This window comes from Mus caroli, unplaced genomic scaffold (genome assembly GCF_978045245.1).
Source record: "Mus caroli unplaced genomic scaffold, Mus_caroli_1 scaffold_10, whole genome shotgun sequence".
In the NCBI taxonomy this organism is placed as follows: Eukaryota; Metazoa; Chordata; class Mammalia; order Rodentia; family Muridae; genus Mus; species Mus caroli.
In genome coordinates, this window is record NW_028227265.1 from 12,707,119 (window position 1) to 12,732,262 (window position 25,144).

General features: G+C 44.1%; 1 protein-coding gene across 1 annotated transcript in view; it reads left to right on the forward strand.

The window, feature by feature from the left end:
* Positions 1-415: 415 nt before the first annotated feature.
* Cdyl2 (chromodomain Y like 2) overlaps positions 416-25,144 on the forward strand; it is a 170,343-nt gene continuing 145,614 nt past the window's right edge. The window contains exon 1 of the mRNA XM_021170904.3: positions 416-926. Within this exon, the coding sequence (XP_021026563.1) occupies positions 903-926 (24 nt within the window). The 5' untranslated portion in view covers positions 416-902. The remainder of the gene's footprint in view (positions 927-25,144) is intronic.

Consider the following 25,144-nt stretch of genomic DNA (forward strand, 5'->3'; position numbering starts at 1 on the left):
CTGTGGACCGGCCACTTCCTCTCTCTTCTCCTTGAAAACTCATCCTGGAAGCAAGGGGGCCCCTCAGCTCCGAGGGGCCAGTTCTCCTAAGAACATGCCCAGTCCCCTCCCCGGGAAGGAGAAGAGTGGGGTTCTCTGGAGCTAGAAGCAGGACTGAAAAGGGGCTCCCTTGCCTGAGACCTGCAGGTTGATACCTGCCTCTTGGCCGCCCCTTCGCAGCCCGGGCAGGTCATTCCGGGTGGGCACCTGGCCGGGTACTCTGGGGGCCTCGCGGCTGCGCGCGCGGCCGGGCTCGGGAACGGTACCCGGGCTCGGCCCTCGGTGGCCGCCGCCCCCTCCGCCCCGGGGGCCGGGCCGGGCTCCCGGGAGGCGGGGACTCGCCCAGTGGCAGCAGCGTCCGGGCGGGCGGCGGGCGCGGGGCGGCTTCCTGCAGGCGGCGCCGGGGCGAGCCGAGCGCTACAGTCACCGGCCTCGGGACACGGGGGCCCGGGCGCTCAGGGGGCCGCGTCCGAGGCTCAGGGCGCGCTGCGCAGCCGTCGGTCGCCCCTGCCCGCGCTCGCGTGTCGCCGCGATTGCCGCGGCCGCCGCCGGTTACGCCAGCCCCGCCGCCGCCCGCTCCGATTCTGCGCACAGGCGGCCCCCAAGCCTGTCATTCTGCAAAAACACAGTTTACTCAACACGCCGCACACACTCGCGCGCACACACTCTCACACACACTCACACACAGACACGCGCGCGCGCGCACGCAAACACACACACACACACACCACACACACTTATACACACGCACGCACACACGCGCTCACGCGCGCGCGCAACCCGGGCCCCCCGCGCGCACACGCACGAGAGCGCGCGAGCGAGCAAGACGCGCACACCCGGCGAGCCAAGTTCCGCAGCCTGGCATGGCTTCTGGGGACCTTTACGAGGTACGGAGAAGCCGGGGCGCGGGCGGCGCCGGGGAACCGGGCCTGGCCGAGCTGGTGCGAGCGTAGTCCTGAGCCCACGGGCGGTGGCGCCGGGGATTGGAGGGCGGCTGGGGGACTCGAGGGTGGCGGCGGACCCGAGGGTGGCGGCGGGGACCGGAGGGTGGCGGGGGCCGGGCGCGCCTCCCGCCGCCGCCTCCCGCGGCGCCCGCTCCCTCTTTCTCTTTCTCTCGCGCACACACTCTCTTACTCCATCTACTTTGCGGCCTTGGAGAGGGGAAGGAGGAAGCCGGGCGGAGCCGGGGCGGAGGGAGGGAAGGTAGCGGTCCCGGGGAGGTGCTTGCTCAGCCCCGACGAGCCGCCCCGAGTGTGGAAAAAAAAAAAAAAAAAGTACAGGTTAAAAAAAAAAAAATTAAGGAAAAAGAAAAAAAAAAGTCGCCGGGCGTGCGAGGGAATGCGGGGGGGGGGCCCTCGCTGCGGACGGCCCAATTTAGGGGTCTTGAGCCCCCGGGGGTGCGCGGGTGTGGGTTGGGTGGGTGATCAAAGCGGAGCCAGGTTCCTAGGAAGGGGAATGAAAAGGACAAGAGTGTTGGGGCACGGGGGAGGGGGTGCCCTGGGGACACCACTCTTGCAGTTCCACAGGGGCCACTGAGTGCCTGCCCCCTCCCCCCACCTGCTGCCTAGTGTCCCCCTTCTCTGGACTCTGAAGCTCTCCTGGCAAGGGCTTGGGGGTCGGTCGCCTCTGCTGGTGTCATGCTTCCTAGGGTGAAAGAGGGGCTGCAGAGGGACCCTCTAGGTGGAAGGGAAGCTGGCCTGAAACTTGTATGTGGGTGGTCAGACTTGTCAGAGGACATGGGTGTGAATCCAGTTCCCAGAACTCCTCTGGCACACTAAGGGGTCATACTTGTCTCTAAGGTCACACAGGTAGTAGTGGGCACTGGATATTTTGAAATCGGTTCAAAATGTTGAAAGAAGGCATCCATCTGTCATCTTTTGGACAAGAAATACCCACGGTCCCTGGGGAGAGAGGGCTTAGCTGGCCTTGGGACCACAACAGTTCTTGAGTGGGATCTGGACTCCTGGACAAATAAGAAGCCACCACTGATCCCAGGGGGAGTATGCCCTTCAAGAGGTGTTTGTTCTCACGAGAAGGGTCTGAATAAAGAAGCCAAAGGGCCTGGCCACTTTCTCCCAGGAGGCCTGCAGATACTGCAAGAAACCAGTGTCACACAGGTCAGCTTGAGTTTCCCACCCCTTTCCTCCAGTATGAACCAGCCACTACAGTTGGCTGTCATTCCTAAGGTTGTCTAAACTTCCATGCAGTTGGGGAACAGGTCAAGTTAGCATTTTGGGTTAAGAGACTGCAATCGTAGTTCATCAACTGTAAGCTTTGTTCCCGGGGTCCTCCTGGAAGCCCAGGCTTCTCAGGAAGAAGGTTTACTGACTGGTGTGAGTGGAGAGTGGAGGACAGGCTGGTAGGCATCTCAACTTCCTATGTATCCAGAGCCTTCTGGGTGATTCTGAGCTTGGGGGGGCCCAGTGATGGATGACGAGCCATCAGGCTCAGGTGGGGCCCACGTTTTTAAAAAATGATATAAGTTGTCCTCTTCTTTATCCTATGGCCCTCCTTCTCTTTGTGCTGATGGAGAAGCCAGGGAGGGAGAGAAAACGGATGAGGAACTGACAGAGTGTAGTACTCTGGGCCACCCGAACTCATCCATCTTTCCCCAAGATGGCGGAGCAGTCTCTGAAACCAAAAAGTTAAAACATAGTGAAATGAAAGTGGATGCCATTTAGGAACAAAGCCAATCTTGTTGAGGTCATGGGGTTTTTCTCACTGATGGTGAGTTGTCTCAGAGCCGCTGACATTGCTTGGGTGACAAGTGGCCTTGTTGAAGACATGAAGTGGACATCACAAGAAGACGTCAGTGCTTCCCCATTTAAAGTCTGAAACTTACAAACCTCTTGGGGATAATTTCTTGTTTAATGTTCACCTGAAACTGCCATTCTTAACCTTGGTAATTACAGTCCCCAGATGAAGATGGGAGTTTCCGCAATGGCCTTGAACTATCTCAGCAACTCAAAAGTGCTTATTGAAGTTCAATAAGCAGGACAATAATAACAATTACTTCTGTGGTGGTAGGTAATTGTGTGAGATCTAAAATGGTTTTCCTGTGGCTGATAATTTGCACAGCCATTACTAGAAGGGCTAAACTGCATTATGAGAATATAACCAACATCAACATTTTTATAGCCCATGCCTCCATTACATAACATACACCCAGGGACTCAATTGGTTGTTCGAATTTAACTTAAAAACAAGAAGCGCCAGGTGTGCCTCAGTCCATATATTTTTTTTCTAACTGTCAAATTGCCAGGTGCATTAAAAATAGCCCATTGATTAAAAATTAATAGATCTGGGCATATTCAGTGCTATTACTAACCTTAAAAGAAATAAAAAAAAAAAGACATCTCTTTTTATATGATGGTATTTCCTTAATTAAACATACTTGGATGTCCACAGAATGGCTTATCATAACCTTTAACCAGTAAACTATGTTTAAGTAGGCTAGGAGTGATAATCTTTGTGACCTGTATTCCACCTGGGTGCCTGATGACATTACTTTCGACAGCTTATGATGGGGATGATGTTTGGATGTCAGAGATTCACTGACTCTTTGGTGATGTTAGACACCTGTTAGAAAAAGCAACCCTTCCCCAGAGAGCTTTGTTAAGAAGTCAGGTGCTGATTTTAAAGACACCAAAATGAGCTGTGCTTACATGACCTTCAGTCTTGGCGGGGAAACCTGGGTCTAAAGGCGGTTCTGGGATTTGGATTTGATGGATCACCTGGTTTTATTTCCCTGATAGCAGAGCCCTCACCCTCTCTGATGCGTTCTAGTTATGCATATGAGGGGGATTTCAAATATTGATTGATGCCTTACATCAGTGGTTCTCAACCTTCTCAATGCTACAGCTCTTTCATGAAGCTCATGTTGTGGCGACACCAACCATAAAATTGTTTTGGTTGCTACTTCATAACTGTACTTTTGCCACTATTACGAATCAGAGCTTTACCTGATATGAAGGATATCTGATAGGCAGTCCTCGTGAAAGGGTCATTCGACCCCCCCCCCCCCAAAAGGGTTGAAAGCTACAGGTTGAGAACTATTTTCTTAAAGCCGTATATGGCTGGTTATAAAATGTAATTCCTCCCACCCCCAGATGTGCGAGTCAACATGTGGGCCATCAGTAGTGGTCTGGTAGACAGTTCTAGGGCCCCTGAGTGTGCACATGTGTGTGTGTGCCTTGCCTCATTGTTAGGTATGAAAGCAGGATGGAGCAGAAGATCTTTAGCTTGTCTCTTCCCACAGTGATCCTTATACAGGAGCATCCATTTCCCTAACACGTTGACACAATAAATCTGAATCCAGAAGGTATTAGAGTTTGCCATCCCTGGAGTTTAGTCGGCCGTTTGCCAAGATGGTTGGGTGTCGGGAACACATGGTCCGTGGCACAGCATGAGAAACCAGTTGTCTCTTCCCTGCTCGTCACATGTTCACTAACAGCGACTGGAAGGCCGGGTCCAGGAGACAGAGAGCACAGTGAGCCACCTTTGGTATTCTGATGCTGAGAGTTACATGCCTTTCTCCTCCAGCTTACGGTCTTTTGGTGGTGGTAATATCATGCCCTAGTTCTGTAGCTGTTGCTGAGCTCAATTCCCCGGCCAAATCTACTTCTGTGAACAAAAACACGCTTCCACCTTACACAGTCCATCACTGAGAGAAGCCAGTGCAGGATCTCCAAGCAGGAACCTCGAGGCAGGAACTGAAGCAGAGACATGGCAGACTGCTTCCTACAGCTCGAACAGCATCAAACTTTCTTTCTTCTGTTGTGCAGTTACTGACCTTAAAAGAAACAATAAAAGACATCTTAGCCTCCATTGTAGTATTTCTTTAATTAAATATTATAATTGAGTATACATAAAATGGCTTATTACAACTTTTAATCAATAAGCCATATTTTATGTGGGCTAGGAGTGAGACCTGCTTTCATATATAACCAGATATCTTCCCCCCGGGGATGGGACAACCCACACTGGGTTTAGTGCTCTCATGCTAATCTTTAATTAAGAAAATGCCTCATAGGCATGCCCACAAGCCAGTCTGAGGTAGGCAATCCCTCAGCTGAGGCTCTCCTTTCTCAGGTATTTCTACTTTATGTTGAGGTTGACAAGATCTACCCAGCATACACCAAGATAAGTGTTTGTTCACCTATCATGCTCTTTGGTGGCTCAGGTTTTTTCTCTAAAAGTATGTCTGGGTACCTTCATGAGAAGCTGAGTGTGTGGCTTTCCTTGCTGTTGAGTGGTGTCTAATACATCTTGCTCTTGTTAGTTGACATGAAGGACAAAGTCCTTACCTTGCTGGCAAAAATATTCAAAGAGGATGCTTTCTGAGTGGAGTGACTGAGACGAGGGTTACTGAGTTGGACTTCGCAGCATCTCTGTGCCAGGCTGTTTGTTGATGCTCCCTAAATCTCTATCTCCAAAATATGGCTATAATTTTTGTGTGTGTGTGTATACATCTCTTCCTCCTTATGTTCAGAGCTGTGTATGTATAATTTATGTGTATTTGCACAGTGTATATAATAAAATTTTTCATTCCAAATAAAAACAACAGAATACTTTTTCTTTGTTGAAAGACATTGACTTTAGTTGCCAATGGACTCTACAGTAATGAACACAGGCCCCTCCCCTTTGACAGGATCTGTGGACCCTGTGTTCTCCAAAGTCACACATTAGAAGTAGCAGAACTTGGGGACAGAAGTGTGGAAGCAGATTATGGAAAATGTATGCAACCTGAGCCCACAACAGCAACTAAGCCCTAATAATAGAAGTAAACTGACTGATTCCCCAGTGTGAGTCTGCTGGTCCTTCATAGTGTATTGGTAGAACTGGCAATTCCTTGTTCTCTGTAGATTGTCCAAGGCATTTACTTCTAATAAACACAGTGTCTGGCAAAATTATGTCTGGTCCATAGCTTTCTTCATTCATCTAAGTGGAAAGCAATGTCTTCAGCCCCTTTCTATGTGTTCTTCTGGCTTCACCATGGGGCCAACATGGTGGTGGTGCTGCTATATGTGCTACCACTCATTTTCAAGATGCTGACTGAGCATATTTCCAATTTCTAGCTAACTTTATGCTAGTGTTTCCATCCACTATTGAGTCTCTTGCCTTATGAGAGTGCTTGCCTATGACTGCTTCAAAAATATTAACAAGTTGAAGAAATAGCATCTCAACCTACACAACTTCCTAGTGATGCTGGTGTCATTCGCCCAGTTAATCACATCTAAGGACCTTCTCTGTCAAATATATGACCTCTTAAATCTCTGCAAATATGCCATCCAAGGATGGTACCAGTTGAGTTTGATTACAGGGGATCTAATGAATATAGACTAGTTATTTGATTCTCCAGTGGGGATCTATCAGCTTATTTTAAAGGAGGTTTGTATGTTATGCCTTACTGAATAAGGTCGTTTTTTTCAAGGCCTTAAGCTATCCTTGAAGGGTGATAAAAAGTGTCCTTGTAGCTTGGCCTTTTTTTAAAGAACAGTTCTGCCTGGGTGTTGATAGCAAGTCTTACTATTAGATACAAGCAACTAATTTTGACATCTCTACTGGAGGATAAAAGTAGTCTAGTTTGGCTGAATTTGTAGCACCACCATTTATTTATTTATTTATTTATTTATTTAATATTTATAGATCATCAAATATATGCCTAGTTCTAAGGAAATGATGGCAATGTCTCCTAAAAGTCTATGGTCTAATGGGAGATACTGTAAGAGAACAGAAGTTCACAGTCAGTAGAGAAAGCATTCTATGGGGAAGATGAGGCTTCCAGGAGGATGTTGAGGGATATATGAGATCCAGGCTTGGGGGGAAATGAGAGAAGGTCTCACAGAGGAGATGATGACCTCAGAGACTCAACTAGGAAATGAGTGTGACCAGATCTGCAGAATTTAGCCTAGTGACTGATAATGACATTCAATGAAAGATCAGTTTTCTCCTGAAGCTATCACTTTTTTTGATAATCAGTTCCTTGTTGCTGAGCATCTAGATGGATTCCATTTGTAAGCCATTGTGTTCTGCTGTTATGACCACCCACAAACATCATTATTTATACTCTGTTTTTCCCAGAGTAGGTTCTGAGAAAAGATAGTTTGAAAAATATGGATATTTTTACTACTCTTGATTCATAACCCAAGATTTCCCTTCCAAATGGACAGTTGACTGATTAGTGGAGGAGCTGGAGCAGGTCTAACATGGCTGCTTGCTTGTTTTGGTGACTGGAAGGAGAAATGTTGGAGGATGAGTGGGAGTGAAGAGAAATGGGCAAGATTGGAAGATTTAAGAAGAATCAGCACAGTTTGCTTGTCAGTCAGGACTGTATGCTACAGGTGTAACAGAAATATGTGATAACAACTATGGCTTAAACATGATTCATTCTTTTATATGAAGTGAAGTTTGGAGCTCAGGGTTGGTATTGCTCCTCTGTGAAGTTCTCAAGGTGTCTGGCTCCTTTTATCTCTATCCCATCATCTTTAGTTGTGGCTTCTAGTCTTCAAGGTCACTTCATGATCCAACCTGATCATAGAACTCTAGCCATCTTTTTCAGGAGAGGAAAAAAAGGAAAGACAGAGGGATGAATGGAATGATAATCAATCATGATTATGCTGTCATCTCATTGACCGGAATACCTAGCTGCAAGGGAGTCTTGGTGGGAAGTACAGTTTTCAGCTGTAATGTCCCTTCTCTTGCTAAAACAAAACTTGTTTACAGTGCATAGGGGTAAAGGAGTGGAGGAGTTGAGGGATAACCTGGGGGAGAAGATTTATTTGAAGGAAGTGTGGAGGCAGTGGAAAGGGCAGTGAGTCTGGGCCCATGGAACATCCCAAGTGTAGATGCCCATTGCAGCAGGTACTCAAAGTCAGAGCTTAGGAGTAGTATCTAGCATGGAGACAAACTGAGTCCTGGAAGAAACACACAGATTGAGCTACATTAGTGCCCAGATTATAGTGCAAACCAAAAAAAAAAAAAAAAAAAAAAAAAAAAAAAAAGAATGCAAGGCTGAGTAGCAGCTTCATGATGGGAGAATGGACATTTTAGAGACAGGAAAGAGAGGGCTTTGCCTTGTGTGTAGGAGGGGAAGTAAAGAGAAAACAAAGGTTTTGCTGTTGTGGAAGTCAATGGAAGACTGCATTTTAAAAGAGTGGCTGGGAATGTCCTTGGATTGAATAACCATTGGCAGCTGTGGGATACGACTATCCCATTGAGTGTGCTGGGAGTGAGAAGGTTGCAGCTTGATGCTGATATGGGGAGTATAGATGCAGGGACACCTTTCACAGGCATCTCTTAAAGAACGTGGTGTGATGGGGAGTGGTACGTGCATGAAATAGGAGGAGGGACTGGCCATGTCTGTCCCCCTAGTTCTATATTCATCTGCTTTGGATGATTTGAATCGTAAATGGTTATGGTGCCAATGTTGATTGATTCCTCATATTCTTAGATGTGATTTTTCCATAAGTCTTAAGAACCTCTTGATGCTCTACCCAATGTCTTCAGTAATTAAAAAAGTATTTACGTACTTATGTGCGTGTATGTGTGCATGGGCATGTGCACATGAGTGCAGGTGCTCACAGAGTTCAGAAGAGTGTGTTAGAGTTCCTAGTGTTGGAGTGACAAGCAGTTGTGAGCCTCTTGATATAGGTGTTAGGAATCAAACCAAGGTCCCCTGAAAGAAAACCAAATGCTCCTAACCACTGAGAAACCTCTTCAGTCTCAGGAGAAAAAAGTATCTTCAGTAATAGGAGAAAAAAGTTGAACGTGCATCATATAGTCATACAGAGGCTTTCTAGTTAAGTAAAATTGGCTCAAGGAAAAGATTTAAGTGGAGGACTTGAAGATGAACTCTTCAGTGAGGGCTTTGCTGCAACAGTGTTTGAGAGAGGGGACAGAACAGACAGTACTGCTGACTGATCAACATGATGATCAGTGTTAGGTGATAGCTTGCCCGGCTTAAGTTCCCAGGTTTTTTTTTTTGGGGGGGGGGCAAATACCGATCTAGGTTTTGCAGCGGAGGTCTTTTGTGGATATGGTTGAAAGTCCCTAATCAGTTGACTTTAAGTAAGGGAGGTTATTGCCGTCAATGCTAATGGGCTTGAGTTAATTGGCTTACACACCTTAATGCTCAAAGTGAAGCTTCCAGAAGCCAAAATACCACCTATGGACATTATCTAACCCATGTCCTAGTGTTTCAGCTGCTCTTCCTTTGATCTCCTGCTCCATGGCTTGTTTTTTTTTTTTTTTTTTTTTTTTGTCTCACCAGCTCCTCACTGGGCAAGCCAGTTCCTTCCAGTAAGTGCCTCCTTATGTGCCCAAGTGGCTCTACTTCTCTCCTCCCTGCCACCCAATAGTGGTGGGCAGCTAGATGAGCCTTTTCACTTCTGATCCTTGGTGACCACTATTATAAATGGAGACTAGGTCACTTATCTTTTGATAATGCCGTTTTTGTTTGAGTTGATTGCTTCCTCAAATCCAGTGTGTGTGTTTGTGAGTGTGTGTATGTGTGTGTGTGTGTGTGTGTGTGTGTGTGTGTGAGTGTGTAGAAGGACAAGCCACAAGCCCAGGAGCTCAGTGATGGGTGGACTTGGTAACACCCAGAACCCACAAATTTATGTATACTATCTTACGGTAGTTACTTGTGGTGTGTCCCATGACAGCCATGGGAGGCACCACAGTTCAGCAAGATAGGTCTTTGGTCTGAGAATCAGAGTTTCCTGAGTCAGTCACTTGTCCCGAGAGGCATTTGAAGGTGGAGGATTGTCCAGTAGTCCTTCTCACCCTTATCCACCAGTTCCTGTTTCTTGAGCTTACTGTCAGCCTCTGACATGGTCCTGTTATCCTTAACTCACGGGTAGATGCCTGTATCTCCAGTGGTCATCACAGCAGTGAAAGGCCCATCACTTACCATGCCTGTGCAAAGCAACAGGCTCCTGAGAAGGCTCTTCATATAATGCCCAGTGTCTCTTCCAAACGGGTTCCTCTTGACTTCAGCTACTTCACCTCTGCCAACCATTCTCAGTTGCTTAATGAGTAACTCAAGGAACTATAAGCATGGACCCTTCAGGGGCACATCTATGGAGCTGAGGCTCCAGATCACTCACTGCTGTATCAGGGTTTCCCCCTACCAAGGAGCCATTGCCCTAGTCTCAGATTCATCACCAGGGAACTTTCCTCCTTGATTTTTGTGTCCTTGTCCTTTAGTCTAGTATTAAAAAAAAACAGAAAACAAACAAACAAACAAACAAAAAACACTGTCTTAGGGGTTTTACTAACAAACCATTGAGATAGTACAAATGCTAGAGTTGGGTTTAATTTTAAAATGGCCATTGAGGGCTGGAGCGATGGCTCATTGGTTAAGAGTACTGGATGAGAAGCCAGGGTTCCCAGCACCCCCATGGTGCCTCACAAAACATCTGTAATTCCAATTCCAGGGGATCTGATGCCCTCTAATGGTCTTCATGGCACCAGGTAGGGCACACAGACATAAATGCAGGCAAAATACCCATACACATAAAAACCCAGTTACTTTTTATTAATCTGCCAGTTAAATAATATGTTAGCTATGCATCTGTAACTATGCAGGTTATTGACTCTAGCCATGATTGTCTTTTAAATTCTTCTTTGGAATGTGGTAATTAAAACCCCAACACCCAAATTAATCATTAATATGTATTTGAGAACTACTTATGTTTATTTGTGCTATTTTAAAGATGAGAAGCAAAGAGGAGTCATCATACATGCCACACTTAAACTATTAGTCAGATCATTAAGAACAAAATATTAGCAGTGAAAAACAAACAAACAAACAAACAAACAAACCCAACATCCACATATGGTGGTGGTCTGCTCTGCCCCCAGTTTCAATGGTGACAAAACAGGGTCGGGTCAATTTCTTTCTCTTGCTTTCTTTTTTCTTTTTCTCTTCTCTTCTCTTCTCTTCTCTTCTCTTCTCTTCTCTTCTCTTCTCTTCTCTTCTCTTCTCTTCTCTTCTCTTTTCTTCTCTTCTCTTTTCTTTTCCTTGCTTTTTTGTGACCAAAACTCAAAATATGGTGTTTATTTTTTGCTATCTTGGGCGTATATTCAAACTTCTAATAAATATGCATTATTATTTTTTAAAAAAGCAACATTATATCTACATATCTACTCTCTCTCTCTCTCTCTCTCTCTCTCTCTCTCTCTCTCTGCTAGCAAAAGAGTTCCTATCCATGTCTTCTCATATAAAGTACTATGGGAAATACACTCTTTGTAGTACACATGACCACTCACATGGCACTCAAGGCTGAGGTGGTGGCTGGTGTATAATAAGTATGAAAACAACAAGAGCATATTAAACTTTCATGCTGTGTTGTTGGTGTTTATTGTTACATCTAAGTCTCTCTGCCTTGATTATTTGAGAGAAGGAAGGGATAACAGTTAAGTGTTATAAGTCCAGACTTGAAACAGACAAGCACACAAACAGATTTCCATTCTCAAAGACTTGTGGTTCAGTGGAAATGACCCATCCCTGGAGATTGCAAGATCACATGGCCAGAGCGACCCAAACCAAACATAACTTGATAATGCTCACAGCTAATTTTTATAGAAGATCCAAGGTCATTTTTCTTATGCATCAGCAAATAAAACACAGGAAGCAGCTGACGAACCACAGGCTGTTGCAGGAGGGTGGGTTAACATTTTGAGGTTTTATTGAAAGCGTTTGCTATTGTACCAGCACTTTCTGCTTGCCTCAGCCTAGTCAGTGGGAAGAAAACCAAATAGTCAGTCAAACTAAGAAAAGACATCGACACCAAAATGTGTCCATCTTGATTGAGAAAAGGGCTCTATGGTTGAATCCTACTATTTCCTATAAGCAGCAGGCTCAGTGATAGAGAGAGATGGCTTAGTGGTTAAGAGCATTGGTTGCTCTTCCAGATGTTGTGAGTTCAACACCCAGCAACCACATGGTGGCTCACAACTACCTATAATATCTGACTCTTCTGGCTGCAGGCATACATCCAGATAGAGCACTCATATAAAATAAACAAAAAATAAGTAAAAAAAAAAAAACTAACACACACACACACACACACACACACACACACATATATATATATATATATATATATATATATATAGAGAGAGAGAGAGAGAGAGAGAGAGAGACAGAGAGAGAGAGACAGAGACAGAGACAGAGACAGAGACCCAGAGAGAGACAGAGAGAGACACTATGTCTGGACTGTTTGTGTTTGTAGTCCCCGCTTGTGGGACTTCGATGGTTACACAGGAAGCCCATGCCTGCAGCCTCCCTTTCCATCTGCCTTCCTTAACCTGCATATATCATACTCATCTCTCTCCTGAGAAGAGTCCTTCAGATGTTCCTTGTAATCGAAATTACCCCTTTGCCTGCCATTGGATCCTGAATAGACTTAATAGATAGCAAAAGTCCCTCGTGACAAATCAAAACCTACTTTCAAACAACCAGTGTGGATAACAACTGGACAGAGAGCAGCCGGTCTCTGCTAACTGCATGTGACAGAGCTGCTTCAAAGCAGGCACCCACAGAGGCCACCCTATGGCTTGCTGTCTCTGCCCTTGGCATCTCTTCCACTATATTGTAGGCTCAGTGGCTTGGTCCAATTTGATACATACCATTCATTCCATATTGGGTTGCCTGGAGGGAAACTGGCATAGATGCGTGTATCTAGATGGTGTCTAGAAGGCTGTTCTTTGGAGAAAAGCCTGGAAGGATTTTGGGGAGACAGAACTAGACAGATGGTGATGTGCAGCCAACTGGCAGCTGAGCCCCTCTTATCCTAGTAAAAGTCAAGGTGACTCTTTAGAAACATCCCCAGGTGATATAAGGGGATGGGGCTCCTGAACCCCTGTGTGTTAGCCATTTAGTACTGAAGGTTGCGCTGTGGGATGGGGGCAGGGCAGCTCCCTTGAGTGACATCTATGTGGTTTTGGCAGCAGAGAGCCTCCTTGCAGCCGTGAGTTGGGTTATTCATCTCCAAAGAAGGCCTTGGCTGAGTGTCCCACCCTTGTATTGACACCATCTCTTAACATTCATGGATGGGCAAGTCTTTCTTTTCTGGGTCCCTTTGGATTCATATGTGCTGTACTGCTGCCTCTCTTGAGGACATGGATTTGTCATTTGCTACCTTCCTGGTGCTCATACCTGTTTGGGTACTGACAGGTTGACCATGTGTCAACCTTGGAATCAGGATTCTCTGAACTGCTCACATGATAATCCCTCCACATACTCAGAGAGACACGTAACAGGGCACCACTTCTCTTGAGTATCCCAGCTCACTCTTGGAGCATCTCCCATTGCCTGGCTGCCTCTGTGTCCTTCTTTCCTGTTCTCTGTACCTTAAACTTGGCAGTTTACAAGATAATAGTTGGTCCCAGGTTTCCCCTGACCTCTTGCAGCAAACAGACTGGATTGCTGGTTTTGAAGTCTCTGTTGTTTGCCTGGCTTCTTCTGAGCTCTACAACTCTCCATCGAACTATCCCTTAAACTCAGTATACAAAAAGTCAAACTTAGAATCTTCCTTCTAGCCCCCATCTGTTCATTACCAAGCCAGAAATATGGTCTCTTTTGTTTTCCTCAGACACAGTGTCTGCTCTGTTGAATCGGCAGCCTGTATATTTCTGGAATCCATCTTTTGTCTTCTTTTCCATCTCGTCACCGGTGTGCAGGGGATGCTTCCCATTGCTTGACTCATCCTAGCACCTCTCAGGTGTTCACGCCAGATTTTCTCTGGGGTGCCCTCATAGGGATCCGGAAAACAAAAAACCCTCCCGTTTTGTTGTCTTCTGACAGAATATCTTTAGCAGGTACGTAAGCTGTGTGTGGCTTGTCCTTCTCTCCCCCTGCTGTTTGTCTGTGTGCAGTGTGTCCTACCCAGAGAGCTGCTTGACACTCTTGACTCTTCCATGTTCCATAATTGCCTTCCTCTAGCCTTCTTGTAGGTGATGGATCAGCCTCATCCCTGAAGCTTAGTTTCAATTCCTCCTGGTTTCGCATAGATGCCACTCTTGACAAAATCTTTTTGACCCAAGATTTAGCTAAAGATGCCAGGGGAGCTAAGCATGACCCTGAGTCTTGGTGAATTCTCTTAGTGATGATAAATAAGGCAAGATCCGTCTGTCCCTTTGGTGACATTACAGCCCTGGACATTATGTAGAGACCTGACACCCAAGATCTTCCTGAAATTGAAACACATATTGAAAGTGTAACCATGTAATAAAACTTAGAGCTTTATGCCTCCTCTTTGGGTTCCTACAGAATTCATTCTTTTGGTATTCTAGAACTTGTTTGCTTATACTATAAATGTCTCTACTTAAATGCTAATAGTCTACTTATTCTCATTATTTGGCATGAGACAAGACTCAAAAAAATCCAATCAATAGAAAAATTAGCATGCACGTATCTGTTATGTGTGTGAGAGCTGAACTTGTCTCAGATGTCTCTGTAGCCTTCTTGGCATGAGACTGATGGGAATGCCCAAGCTTTTAGAATTCCTTAACCTTATTGCTTCTCTTCTGCATCTTTGTTGGTCAGTTAGTGTCCACATCATTTTCCTGTGAGTCAAACTCAACTGGAGTGTTGTACTCTCCATAAGACAATAGAGTCCTGATTTCAGAGGATCACTAAGTTTTGGAGCTGGGCAGGAGTTTCAAAGTCAAGTTCAGTCTTTGGTGGACATCTTTAGCAGGTGATAAAAGGTGAGAGCCCCTTTTGGCTGTCGAAGGAGATGCAACCCCTAGCTGTCTGCCTTGTTGGTTTCTGCATGTGATGTGCATGAGGTAGAAGCAGATTCTTCCCATGTTCTTCTGGAAAGTGTCCTTGGAAGTCTTGACACCATTGCGTTCCCATGCAAGATTTAATGAAGGAGTCCAGGGCAGCGTAGCATGAGCTTGTGTCTTGGGAAAGTCTCTTAGTGATGATGATTGAGGTTGGAATCTGTCCTCCTGACTGATGTCATAGGCCTTGACATTTTGGGAAACCCTGATAGCTGAATTTTCCTAGAAATCCCAATTCATGTGTTAGTTGTGAGAAGTGAGACCAAGTAACATCACCAAAATCCATGCTGTTATAAGGAGAAAAGGGAGAGGATTTGATATTAACACCACTCTATTCATTTGTGTGTCTAGAAACCCCAAACCTTGTCACTTTTGAAGAAGAAGATACACATGGAGACTGTGATTCAGACTTTGTGGCTAATAGATAGAGGAAGGGAGCTGTAGAACTATTGTCTTTAGAGTGCTCGTGGCTTTCTTCAAACAATAGACCCAGCTTTTGGAGCAGATGAATGCCTTGGTGTTGGGTGGCTCATCCAGTCGTTTTTCTCACCTTCTGAATCAAACATGGCAGAGATGGAAAAGTCTGGCGCCTCAGGGAGTTTCTTCATTCTGTTGCATTAGTGTTAGTCTTTCAATGTTTGCTGGGATTCACCAGTGAAGCCATCTGGTCTTGAGCTTCTCTTTGTTGGGAGATTTTACTGACTGTTTGATTCCTTTACATGTTTGAAGTTGTGCTGGCTAGTTTTATGTCTGCTTAACACAAACTAGAGTCATCAGAGGGGTAGGAGCCTCAATTGAGAAACTGCCTCCATAAGATTAGGCTATATGCAAGCCTGTAGGGCAATTTCTTAATTAGTGATTGATAGGGGATGGCCCAGCCCTTGGACTGCTGGTCCTGTATTCTACAATAAAGCAGGCTGAGCAAGCCATGGGGAGCAAGCCAATATGCAGTATCCTTCTGTGGCCTCTGCATCAGCTTCCTGCCTCCAGGTTCCAGTCCTGACTTTCTCCGATGATGAACAGATTCAGAAGTATAAGCCAAATAAACCTTTTCCTCCAAAGTTGCTTTGGTCATGGTGTCTCATCATAACAATACTAACCATCACTTGGATGAAAATTGGTAAGTGGGCAGTGCTGTGACAAACCTGACTGTGTTGTTTCTGGAGGACTATAGAACAACTTTGGAACTTTGGGTGAGAAAAGCCACTGAGTGTTCAGTGATTCGTGAGCTGCTTTGTGGGAACTTGGAAGCTAAGCATGCGGAGATGTTGGAGGCCTTGAGAAGTTTCAGAGGAAAGTTTGAGAGTCCCTCAGTGACTCTATCGGGACCATTTGTTATTTTGGGTTAAGAATCTGTGGTTTTGGTTAGCTGAGGCAGAAGAATCGGCCGTGATTAACAAGATACCAGAACTACTGGAGTGAAACCTTTGCTTTACTGTGACAGTTGATGCTGGTTAACTTGAGACAAGAATTAAGTGATGATTAATAAAAGATCAGCAGCATCACTGAGGTGAAATCTTCTGGGAAGTCTTTCCTGAGAGTCAGTACATGCAAGCTGTGTTCAGAGGTGGCCAAGGTTGTACCTTGTTCTGGTCGCCAAATTTGATGTTGCAAGAGTTACTTAGGTGGTACTAGTAGGTTTGGAAGGCATGGAGGAATCATGGAAGGCCATTGAGGCTTGTCACTGTGTGGCAGGGCTGGACTCCACAGAGAGGGCTTAGGAGAGGCTATTTGTTCCAGCAACAGGCTCTAGTATATTGAAATGCCAGTACCCTGGGATGAACACCAAGAATAGCAGCAGGTGTGGAGTGGAGCCTCCCTCAGTCTAGAAGACAAATCTGTATGTGCTGCAGATGGTAGAGCTAAAGAAGTGACCTTGAGACCTTTGGAGGAGCCCAGAAGTTCATGTGTGGACCACAGATTCTAGACATTGACTTATTCACACTGCTGGAGTTTGGTTTTGCTTCATTCAGGTCATGACTATGCCCTGGTTCCTCCCTCTTGAAATAAGAAAGTATTTATTTTTGATTTTTATGGAGCCTGCAGTTGAGAGACTGAATTTTATAAAGAGATTTTAGGTTGAAAATGATATTTTGAATTTTTAAGTAAACTGAAATTTAAACTGAATTGCAAAGACTGTGGGACCTGCTAAGTTTACAAAATGGTCTGTATGGTGATATTTATAGTGATGTTTGATCTTGGGGATGAGCTAGAAAGGAAAGGTTGTAGATTAATGGAGATGTATTTGTGTGTCAAGTTGACAAAGGATCAATTGTGCTGCCTAGTTTAATACCAACTTTACACAAGCTGGAGTCATAAGAGAGGCACAAACCTCAACTGGGAAAATGCTTCCATAAGATCAGACTGCAGTGGTTGGCGAGATGGCTCTGTGAGTAAGAGCACTGACTGGTCTTCTGAAGGTTCTGAGTTCAAATCCCAGCAACCACATGGTGGCTCACAACCACTCATAATGAGATCTGACACCCTCTTCTGGTGCATCTGAAGACAGCTACAGTGTACTTATTTATAATAATAAATAAATCTTTGGGCTGGAGGGAGCAGGGACTGAGCAAGTGGAGTTGACCGGAGCAAGCAGAGGTCCTAAAATTCAATTCCTAACAACCACATGAAGGCTCACAACCATCTGTACAGCTACAGTGTACTCATTATGCATAAAATAAATAAATACATCTTTTAAAAAAGATTAAAGAACGTTTTTAAAAGAAAGATCAGATTGCAGGTAACCCTGTAGGAGATTTTCTTAATTAATGATTCACAGGGTGAGCCCACTCCTGTGAGTGTTGCTGTCCCTGGGATGGTGATCCTGAGTTCTATATGAAAGCAGGTTGAGCAAGTCATGGGGAGCAAGCAGTAAGCAGCACCCCTCCATGGCCTCTACATCAGCTCCTGCCTCTAGGTTCCTGCCCTGTTTGAGTGTCTGTCCTGATTTCTTTCAGTGATGAACAGTGATGTGGAAGTGTAAGCCAAACAAACCCTTTCCTTCAAAGTTGCTTTGGTCATAGTGTTTCATCACCACAGCAGTAGCCCTAACTAGGACAGAAGTCCAGTTTAGTTCCCCATCCTTATTCGTTGGTGTGCAGTTATTCAAGGTATTTTTTTAAAGAGATATATTTCATTTATTATCTTTTTATTTTTGAGATTATAATATAATTATATCATTTCCCCTTCCCTTTTCTCCTTTTAAACTCTTCCATATCCACCTCTTGCTCGCTCAAGTTTTTCACTAATTGCCATTACATGCGTACGTGTTTATGTATATACACATATTCCTACGTAAGTTTGTATAAGGTTACCTGTATGTATGATTCCAGGGCTAACCACTTGGTGTTGGATAGCCAGTCGGTGTGTTCTTCTCTGGAGAAGACCATTTCTCTCATTCCCAGCATGCCTTAGTTACCCATAGTTCTCTTTGTAGGGTGGAGAACCTTCTCATGGTCTGCGTTGGCATGTCTTTTGTTATTGTTCAGTTCATGCTTAGATAGTCATGTCAGTGAGACTTTATGGGTGCCACTTCTGATATTACCAGGAGATACGATCTCACAGCAAACTCCCTGATCCTTGGGTGCTTGCAATCTTTCTCCCCTCTCTTCTGCAATGTTCCCTGAGCCTTTGTGCAGGAGGTTTTTTGTTGTTGTTGTTGTTGTTATTGTTGTTGTTTTTGTTTTTTGTTTTTTGGTTTTTTTGTAGATGTATACATTGGGTCTGAATTCCAGAACTCTGACTTTTGATTGGTTATGGTTTTCTGCATTGGTCTCTCTCTGTTGCGAAGAGAAGTTTCCTCTCTTAAGGAAGGAAACTCCTCCTAAGGACTGGCTTAGTCAGTGTTCTGTTGCTGTGAAGAGACACCATTGCCATGACAAATCCCATAAGAGAAGTCATGATTTGGGTCTTGCTTACAGTTTTGGAGGTTCAGTCCATTATTAGCATGGCTGGGAGCATGACAAAAACACAGGCAGACATGGTGCTGGAGAAGTAGCTGAGAGTCCTACGTTAAGATCCACAGGCAACAGGGAGAGAGAGACACTGAACCTGGTTGAAGCATTTGAAACCACAAAGCACACCGCCAGTGACACATTTCCTCCGACTAGGCCACACCTACTCCAACTAGGCCACACCCACTCCAACAAAACCACACCTCCTAATCCTTCTCAAGTAGTGCCACTCTCTCATGTCTTAAGAATTCAAATATATGAGCCTATGAGAGCCATTCTTATCCAAATCACCACAAATACAATTGTCTAGGATGAGTTAGGGATTATGCTGGCTTAATAAAGAGATCCATCTCCAAGATTCATGACTTCACTAGCCTTGGGTAGTTGACTAGATTTCCAGTACAGGGCATGGTTTCCCTCCTGTTGAACAGGTCCTGAGTCCAAGCTGTTGGTTGCTGTGCATGCTTTTACCTGCACTGTGCCATGCTGGTCATTATTGTGACTCCTAGGCAATATATCTTTGTAGGACAGCTAGTTGCTTCCCTCTTTTGGGAGTGTTCCTGGTGCTTTCTGCTACCATAGGAGCTAGACCTCAGGGAGAATGCATTCAGGTATTCCAGCTCAGGGGCCTCTGGGCCCTCTGTCTGAAGTACTTGATCTCTTCAGCAATAGAGACTTACTTTCTACCTCTGGGGCCAACCAAGGGCATATCAATAGCCTGTAATGTTTTGGGAGTCTCTTGGACAACCCTGACCAACAACTCAAAAGAGGGCTTTATATGCACCGTCTTGGCATTTTTGCTAGACTGTCTTTGGCTCTTAGAGTGAGCATTGTGAACCCAGATGAGATTTCATTTAAACAAAATAGGTGTATTTATACATAGACTTACGGGTATTCTAGTTTTTTTTTTTAAGGTAGTCTGGTAACAGTATGATTTCTTATGACTCTTTCAGACACCCTTCCTCTTATTTTATCCTCCTTCTCCTCTTTCTCTTTATTCATCTCTCTCCCCTATCCTATTTGGAACCCCCACTTTCCCAACCAGATTATTTGTACCCTGCTAATTCTCTCTCTCTCTAGTGTCCCCCTCCTCTATGTTATAGAGAGGGAGCAATAGCCCCTCATCATTTCCTAGTTTCTATAGTCACTCCAGCATATGTACTCTTATCTGAAGATTTTAAGTTTGGAGCCTCCAGGAGCCAAAGAGAGCATACAATGTTTGTTCTTCTGGGTCTGGGTTACCTTACTCAGTATGATCATTTGCCTGCAGATTCCATGATTTCCTCTCCCGTCCCCTTACAGCTGAGTAGTACCCATGTGCGTGTGGCAGACACACACCACATTTTCATAGCCATTGCTTGGCTTAAGGACATTTAGGTTGTTTCCACTTCCTAGCTGTTGTGAATAGAGCAGCCATAAACATGACAAGAGTACATATCCTGGAATAGGATGGTGAGTCTTTTGGGTGAATGTATGCCGAAGAGTGGCATATCTGGGTCCTACGGTAGATTTACTTTTAGCATTTTGGGAATTCAAACACTGATTTCTACAGTGACTGTGCCAGTCTGCAGTCCCACCAACGGCACATAAGAATTCCCTTTCCCCCACACCTACTCCAGCATTTGTTATCGGTTGCTTTGCTGGTCTTTGCCATTCTGACTGCCATAAAATGAAATCCCAGAGTTGTATTTATTTGCGTTTCCCTAATTGCTATGAAGATGAATTCTTTTGAGTTGTTTCTCACCATTTTTGTTCGTTGGCTTTGAGAATCCTCTGTTCTGGTCCTGGGGCCATTGTTTTGAATGGGTCACTGTTTATTTTTTGATTCTGTACTTTTTCAGTTGTTTATATATTATGCATACTAATTCTCTATCAGCTTGCCTAGCTGGAAAAGATTCTCTCCCATTCTGTGGGCTTCATTTTCTTTTGGTTGATTTTTTTTCTCTTTCTTTCTTTCTTTCTTTCTTTCTTTCTTTCTTTCTTTCTTTCTTTCTTTCTTTCTTTCTTTTGCTTTGCAGTTTTAGTTTTGTTAATTGTTGGCCTTAATTTTGGGGCAAATGGAGCGCCAGTTAGAAAGCTTCCTACACCTCCATCATGTAGGGTATTGACTGTGTCTTCTAACAGTTTCAGTGTTTCAGGCTTAATGGTTTAATGGTCGTCGATCCATTTGAGGTTAGTTTTTGTACAAGGTGATAGGCCGTGAGGTAATTTCCTTCTGTACGCGGACGACCAGTTTCTCTAGCTCATTTGCTGAAGGTGCTTTACTTTATGTGCTTAGGTTGTTGGCACTTTCATCAAACATTGAGAATGGATGAAGCTATGTGAAGTCATATTTGAGTCTATGAATTTGTTCCATTTATCTGCATGTCCAGCACCACATTGTTTTTTTTATTACGACAGCCCCGTAATACATCTTAAGCTCTTGGATAGTGATCCCTCTGCCACTGTTCTTGTCCAGGATTGTTTTGGCTATCCAGGGTCTTTAGTGGCCTCCTAAGAATTTTTGTATAGTTTATTATCATTTTTGAGTAGGATTGCATTGGATCTTTGAGTAGCTTTCGGTGAAATGGTTGTACGTATTATTAATTCTACCAATCCATGAACATGGGATGCTTTTGCATTTTCCAACACCTTTCTATGTTTTTCTTCTGAGGTTTAAAGTTTTCCTTGTAGAGTCCCTTCATTTCTTTGGTTAGAATTATTCCTAGATACTTTTTTTTCCCTTTGAGGCTATTGTGAATGTGAGTGTGTCCATGATCTGTTTCTCTATATGTTTGCTGTTGATGTGTAGAAAAAAAAAAAAAACTATTGAATTGTTCAAGTTGCTTTTGTAACCTGCCACATCACTGAAGTTATTGTTTCTAGAAGTTTTCTGGTAGAATTTATGGGACCTTTAATGTACAATATAATATCATCTGCCAAAGACTTTCTGTCCCACCTACTACTTGGGGCACACATTGCAAAGGGCTGGGCCTAGTGGACATCCTTGTCTCTTTCCTGACTCTGGTGGTAATGCTTCAAGACTCTCTCCATTTAGGATGATGCTGGCTGTGCATCTTTCTTTCTTTCTTTTTTTTTTTTTTTTTTGGTGGTACACACCTTTAATCTTAGCATTCAGGAGAAAGAGCCACGTAGATGCCTGAGTTCAGGGTCTGTCTAATAGAACAATGGGGCCATGTTCCAGCTATAGAAAGCAGTGAATGCAGCTTTGGCCATGTAACTCTGTCTTGAGAGTCAAAGGGGCTAAGGTCAGAGAATGCTGATTCATGGAATAATCAAGAGGGTACCTGGGGAAAACGATTGAATTAATATTCAATTCCTAAGGAAGTAGCTTATGCAAAATGAAAGAATGGGATTTGGTCTGCAAGAGAGAGCTATCTGAGGAGCCATCTCAGCCGACTGCTGACCTGTCGTCAGCTTGCACCCATCATTGACTTTGAATCATTTCTTCCACCGCTCCCATTCACCTCTTCCTCAGGACCCTCTCTCAAGCTGAGGCAGGTCCTTGGCAATTTCTTTTTCTTTTTTTTTTTTTTTGGCATTTAAACAAAATTATCTTTTTTTTTTGATTTTTAATATTTTTATTACATATTTTCCTCAATTACATTTCCAATGCTATCCCAAAAGTCCCCCATAGCGCCCCCCACTTCCCTACCCACCCATTCCCATTCTTTTGGCCCTGGCATTCCCCTATATTGGGGCATATAAAGTTTGCAAGTCCAATGGGCCTCTCTTTCCATTGATGGCCGACTAGGCCATCTTTCGATACATATGCAGCTAGAGACAAGAGCTCCGGGGTTCTGGTTAGTACATCATGTTGTTCCAACAATAGGGTTACAGATCCCTTTAGCTCCTTGGGTACTTTCTCTAGCTTCTCCATTGGGAGCCCTGTGATACATCCAATAGCTGACTGTGAACATCCACTCCTGTGTTTGCTAGGCCCCGGCATCGTCTCACAAGAGACAGCTATCTTTGGGTCCTTTCAGCAAAATCTTGCTAGTGTATGCAATGGTGTCAGCGTTTAGAAGCTGATTATGGGATGGATCCCTGGATACGGCAGTCTCTAAATGGTCCATCCTTTCATCACAGCTACGAACTTTGTCTCTGTAACTCCTTCCCTGGGTGTTTTGTTCCCAATTCTAAGAAGGTGCACACTGTCCACACTTTGGTCTTCATTCTTCTTGAGTTTCATGCATTTAGCAAATTGTATCTTATATCTTGGGTATCCTAAGTTTTGGGCTAATATCCACTTATCAGTGAATACATATTGTGTGAGTTCTTTTGTGATTGTGTTACTTCACTCAAGATGATGCCCTCCAGGTCCATCCATTTGGCTAGGAATTTCATAAATTCATTCTTTTTAATAGCTGAGTACTACTCCATTGTGTAAATGTACCATAATTTCTGCATCCATTCCTCTGTTGAGGGACATCTGGGTTCTTTCCAGCTTCTGGCTATTATAAATAGGGCTGCTATGAAGATAGTGGAGCATGTGTCCTTTTTACCGGTTGGGACATCTTCTGGATATATGCCCAGGAGAGGTATTGCTGGATCCTCCGGTAGTACTATGTCCAATTTTCTGAGGAACCGCCAGACTGATTTCCAGAGTGGTTGTACAAGCTTGCAATCCCACCAACAATGGAGGAGTGTTCCTCTTTCTCCACATCCTCGCCAGCATCTGCTGTCATCTGAATTTTTGATCTTAGCCATTCTGACTGGTGTGAGGTGGAATCTCAGGGTTGTTTTGATTTGCATTTCCCTGATGATTAAGGATGTTGAACATTTTTTCAGGTGTTTCTCTGCCATTCGGTATTCCTCAGGTGAGAATTCTTTGTTCAGTTCTGAGCCCCATTTTTTAATGGGGTTATTTGACTTTCTGGAGTCCACCTTCTTGAGTTCTTTATATATATTGGATATTAGTCCCTTATCTGATTTAGGATAGGTGAAGATCCTTTCCCAATCTGTTGGTGGTTTTTTTGTCTTATTGATGGTGTCTTTAGCCTTGCAGAAGCTTTGTAGTTTCATGAGGTCCCACTTGTCAATTCTCGATCTTACAGCACAAGCCATTACTGTTCTATTCAGGAATTTTTCCCCTGTGCCCATATCTTCAAGGCTTTCCCCCACTTTCTCCTCTATAAGTTTCAGTGTCTCTGGTTTTATGTGAAGTTCCTTGATCCACTTAGACTTGACCTTAGTACAAGGAGATAGGAATGGATCGATTCGCATTCTTCTACATGTTAACAACCAGTTGTGCCAGCACCAATTGTTGAAAATGCTGTCTTTCTTCCACTGGATGTTTTTAGCTCCCTTGTCGAAGATCAAGTGACCGTAGGTGTGTGGGTTCATTTCTGGGTCTTCAATTCTATTCCATTGGTCTATTTGTCTGTCACTATACCAGTACCATGCAGTTTTTATCACAATTGCTCTGTAGTAGAGCTTTAGGTCCGGCATGGTGATTCCACCAGAGGTTCTTTTATCCTTGAGAAGAGTTTTTGCTATCCTAGGTTTTTTGTTATTCCAGATGAATTTGCAGATTGCACTTTCTAATTCGTTGAAGAATTGATTTGGAATTTTGATGGGGATTGCATTGAATCTGTAGATTGCTTTTGGCAAGATAGCCATTTTTACAATGTTGATCCTGCCAATCCATGAGCATGGGAGATCTTTCCATCTTCTGAGATCTTCTAGAATTTCTTTCTTCAGAGACTTGAAGTTTTTATCATACAGATCTTTCACTTCCTTAGTTAGAGTCACGCCAAGATATTTTATATTATTTGTGACTATTGAGAAGGGTGTTGTTTCCCTAATTTCTTTCTCAGCCTGTTTATTCTTTGTGTAGAGAAAGGCCATTGATTTGTTTGAGTTAATTTTATATCCAGCTACTTCACCGAAGCTGTTTATCAGGCTTAGGAGTTCTCTGGTGGAATTTTTAGGGTCACTTATATATACTATTATATCATCTGTAAAAAGTGATATTTTGACTTCATCTTTTCCAATTTGTATCCCTTTGATCTCCTTTTGTTGTCGAATTGCTCTGGCTAGGACTTCAAGTACAATGTTGAATAGGTATGGAGAAAGTGGACAGCCTTGTCTAGTCCCTGATTTTAGAGGGATTGCTTCAAGCTTCTCACCATTTACTTTGATGTTGGCTACTGGTTTGCTGTAGATTGCTTTTATCATGTTTAGGTATGGGCCTTGAATTCCTGATCTTTCCAAGACTTTTATCATGAATGGGTGTTGGATCTTGTCAAATGCTTTTTCCACATCTAACGAGATGACCATGTGGTTTTTGTCTTTGAGTTTGTTTATATACTGGATTACGTTGATGGATTTCCGTATATTGAACCATCCCTGCA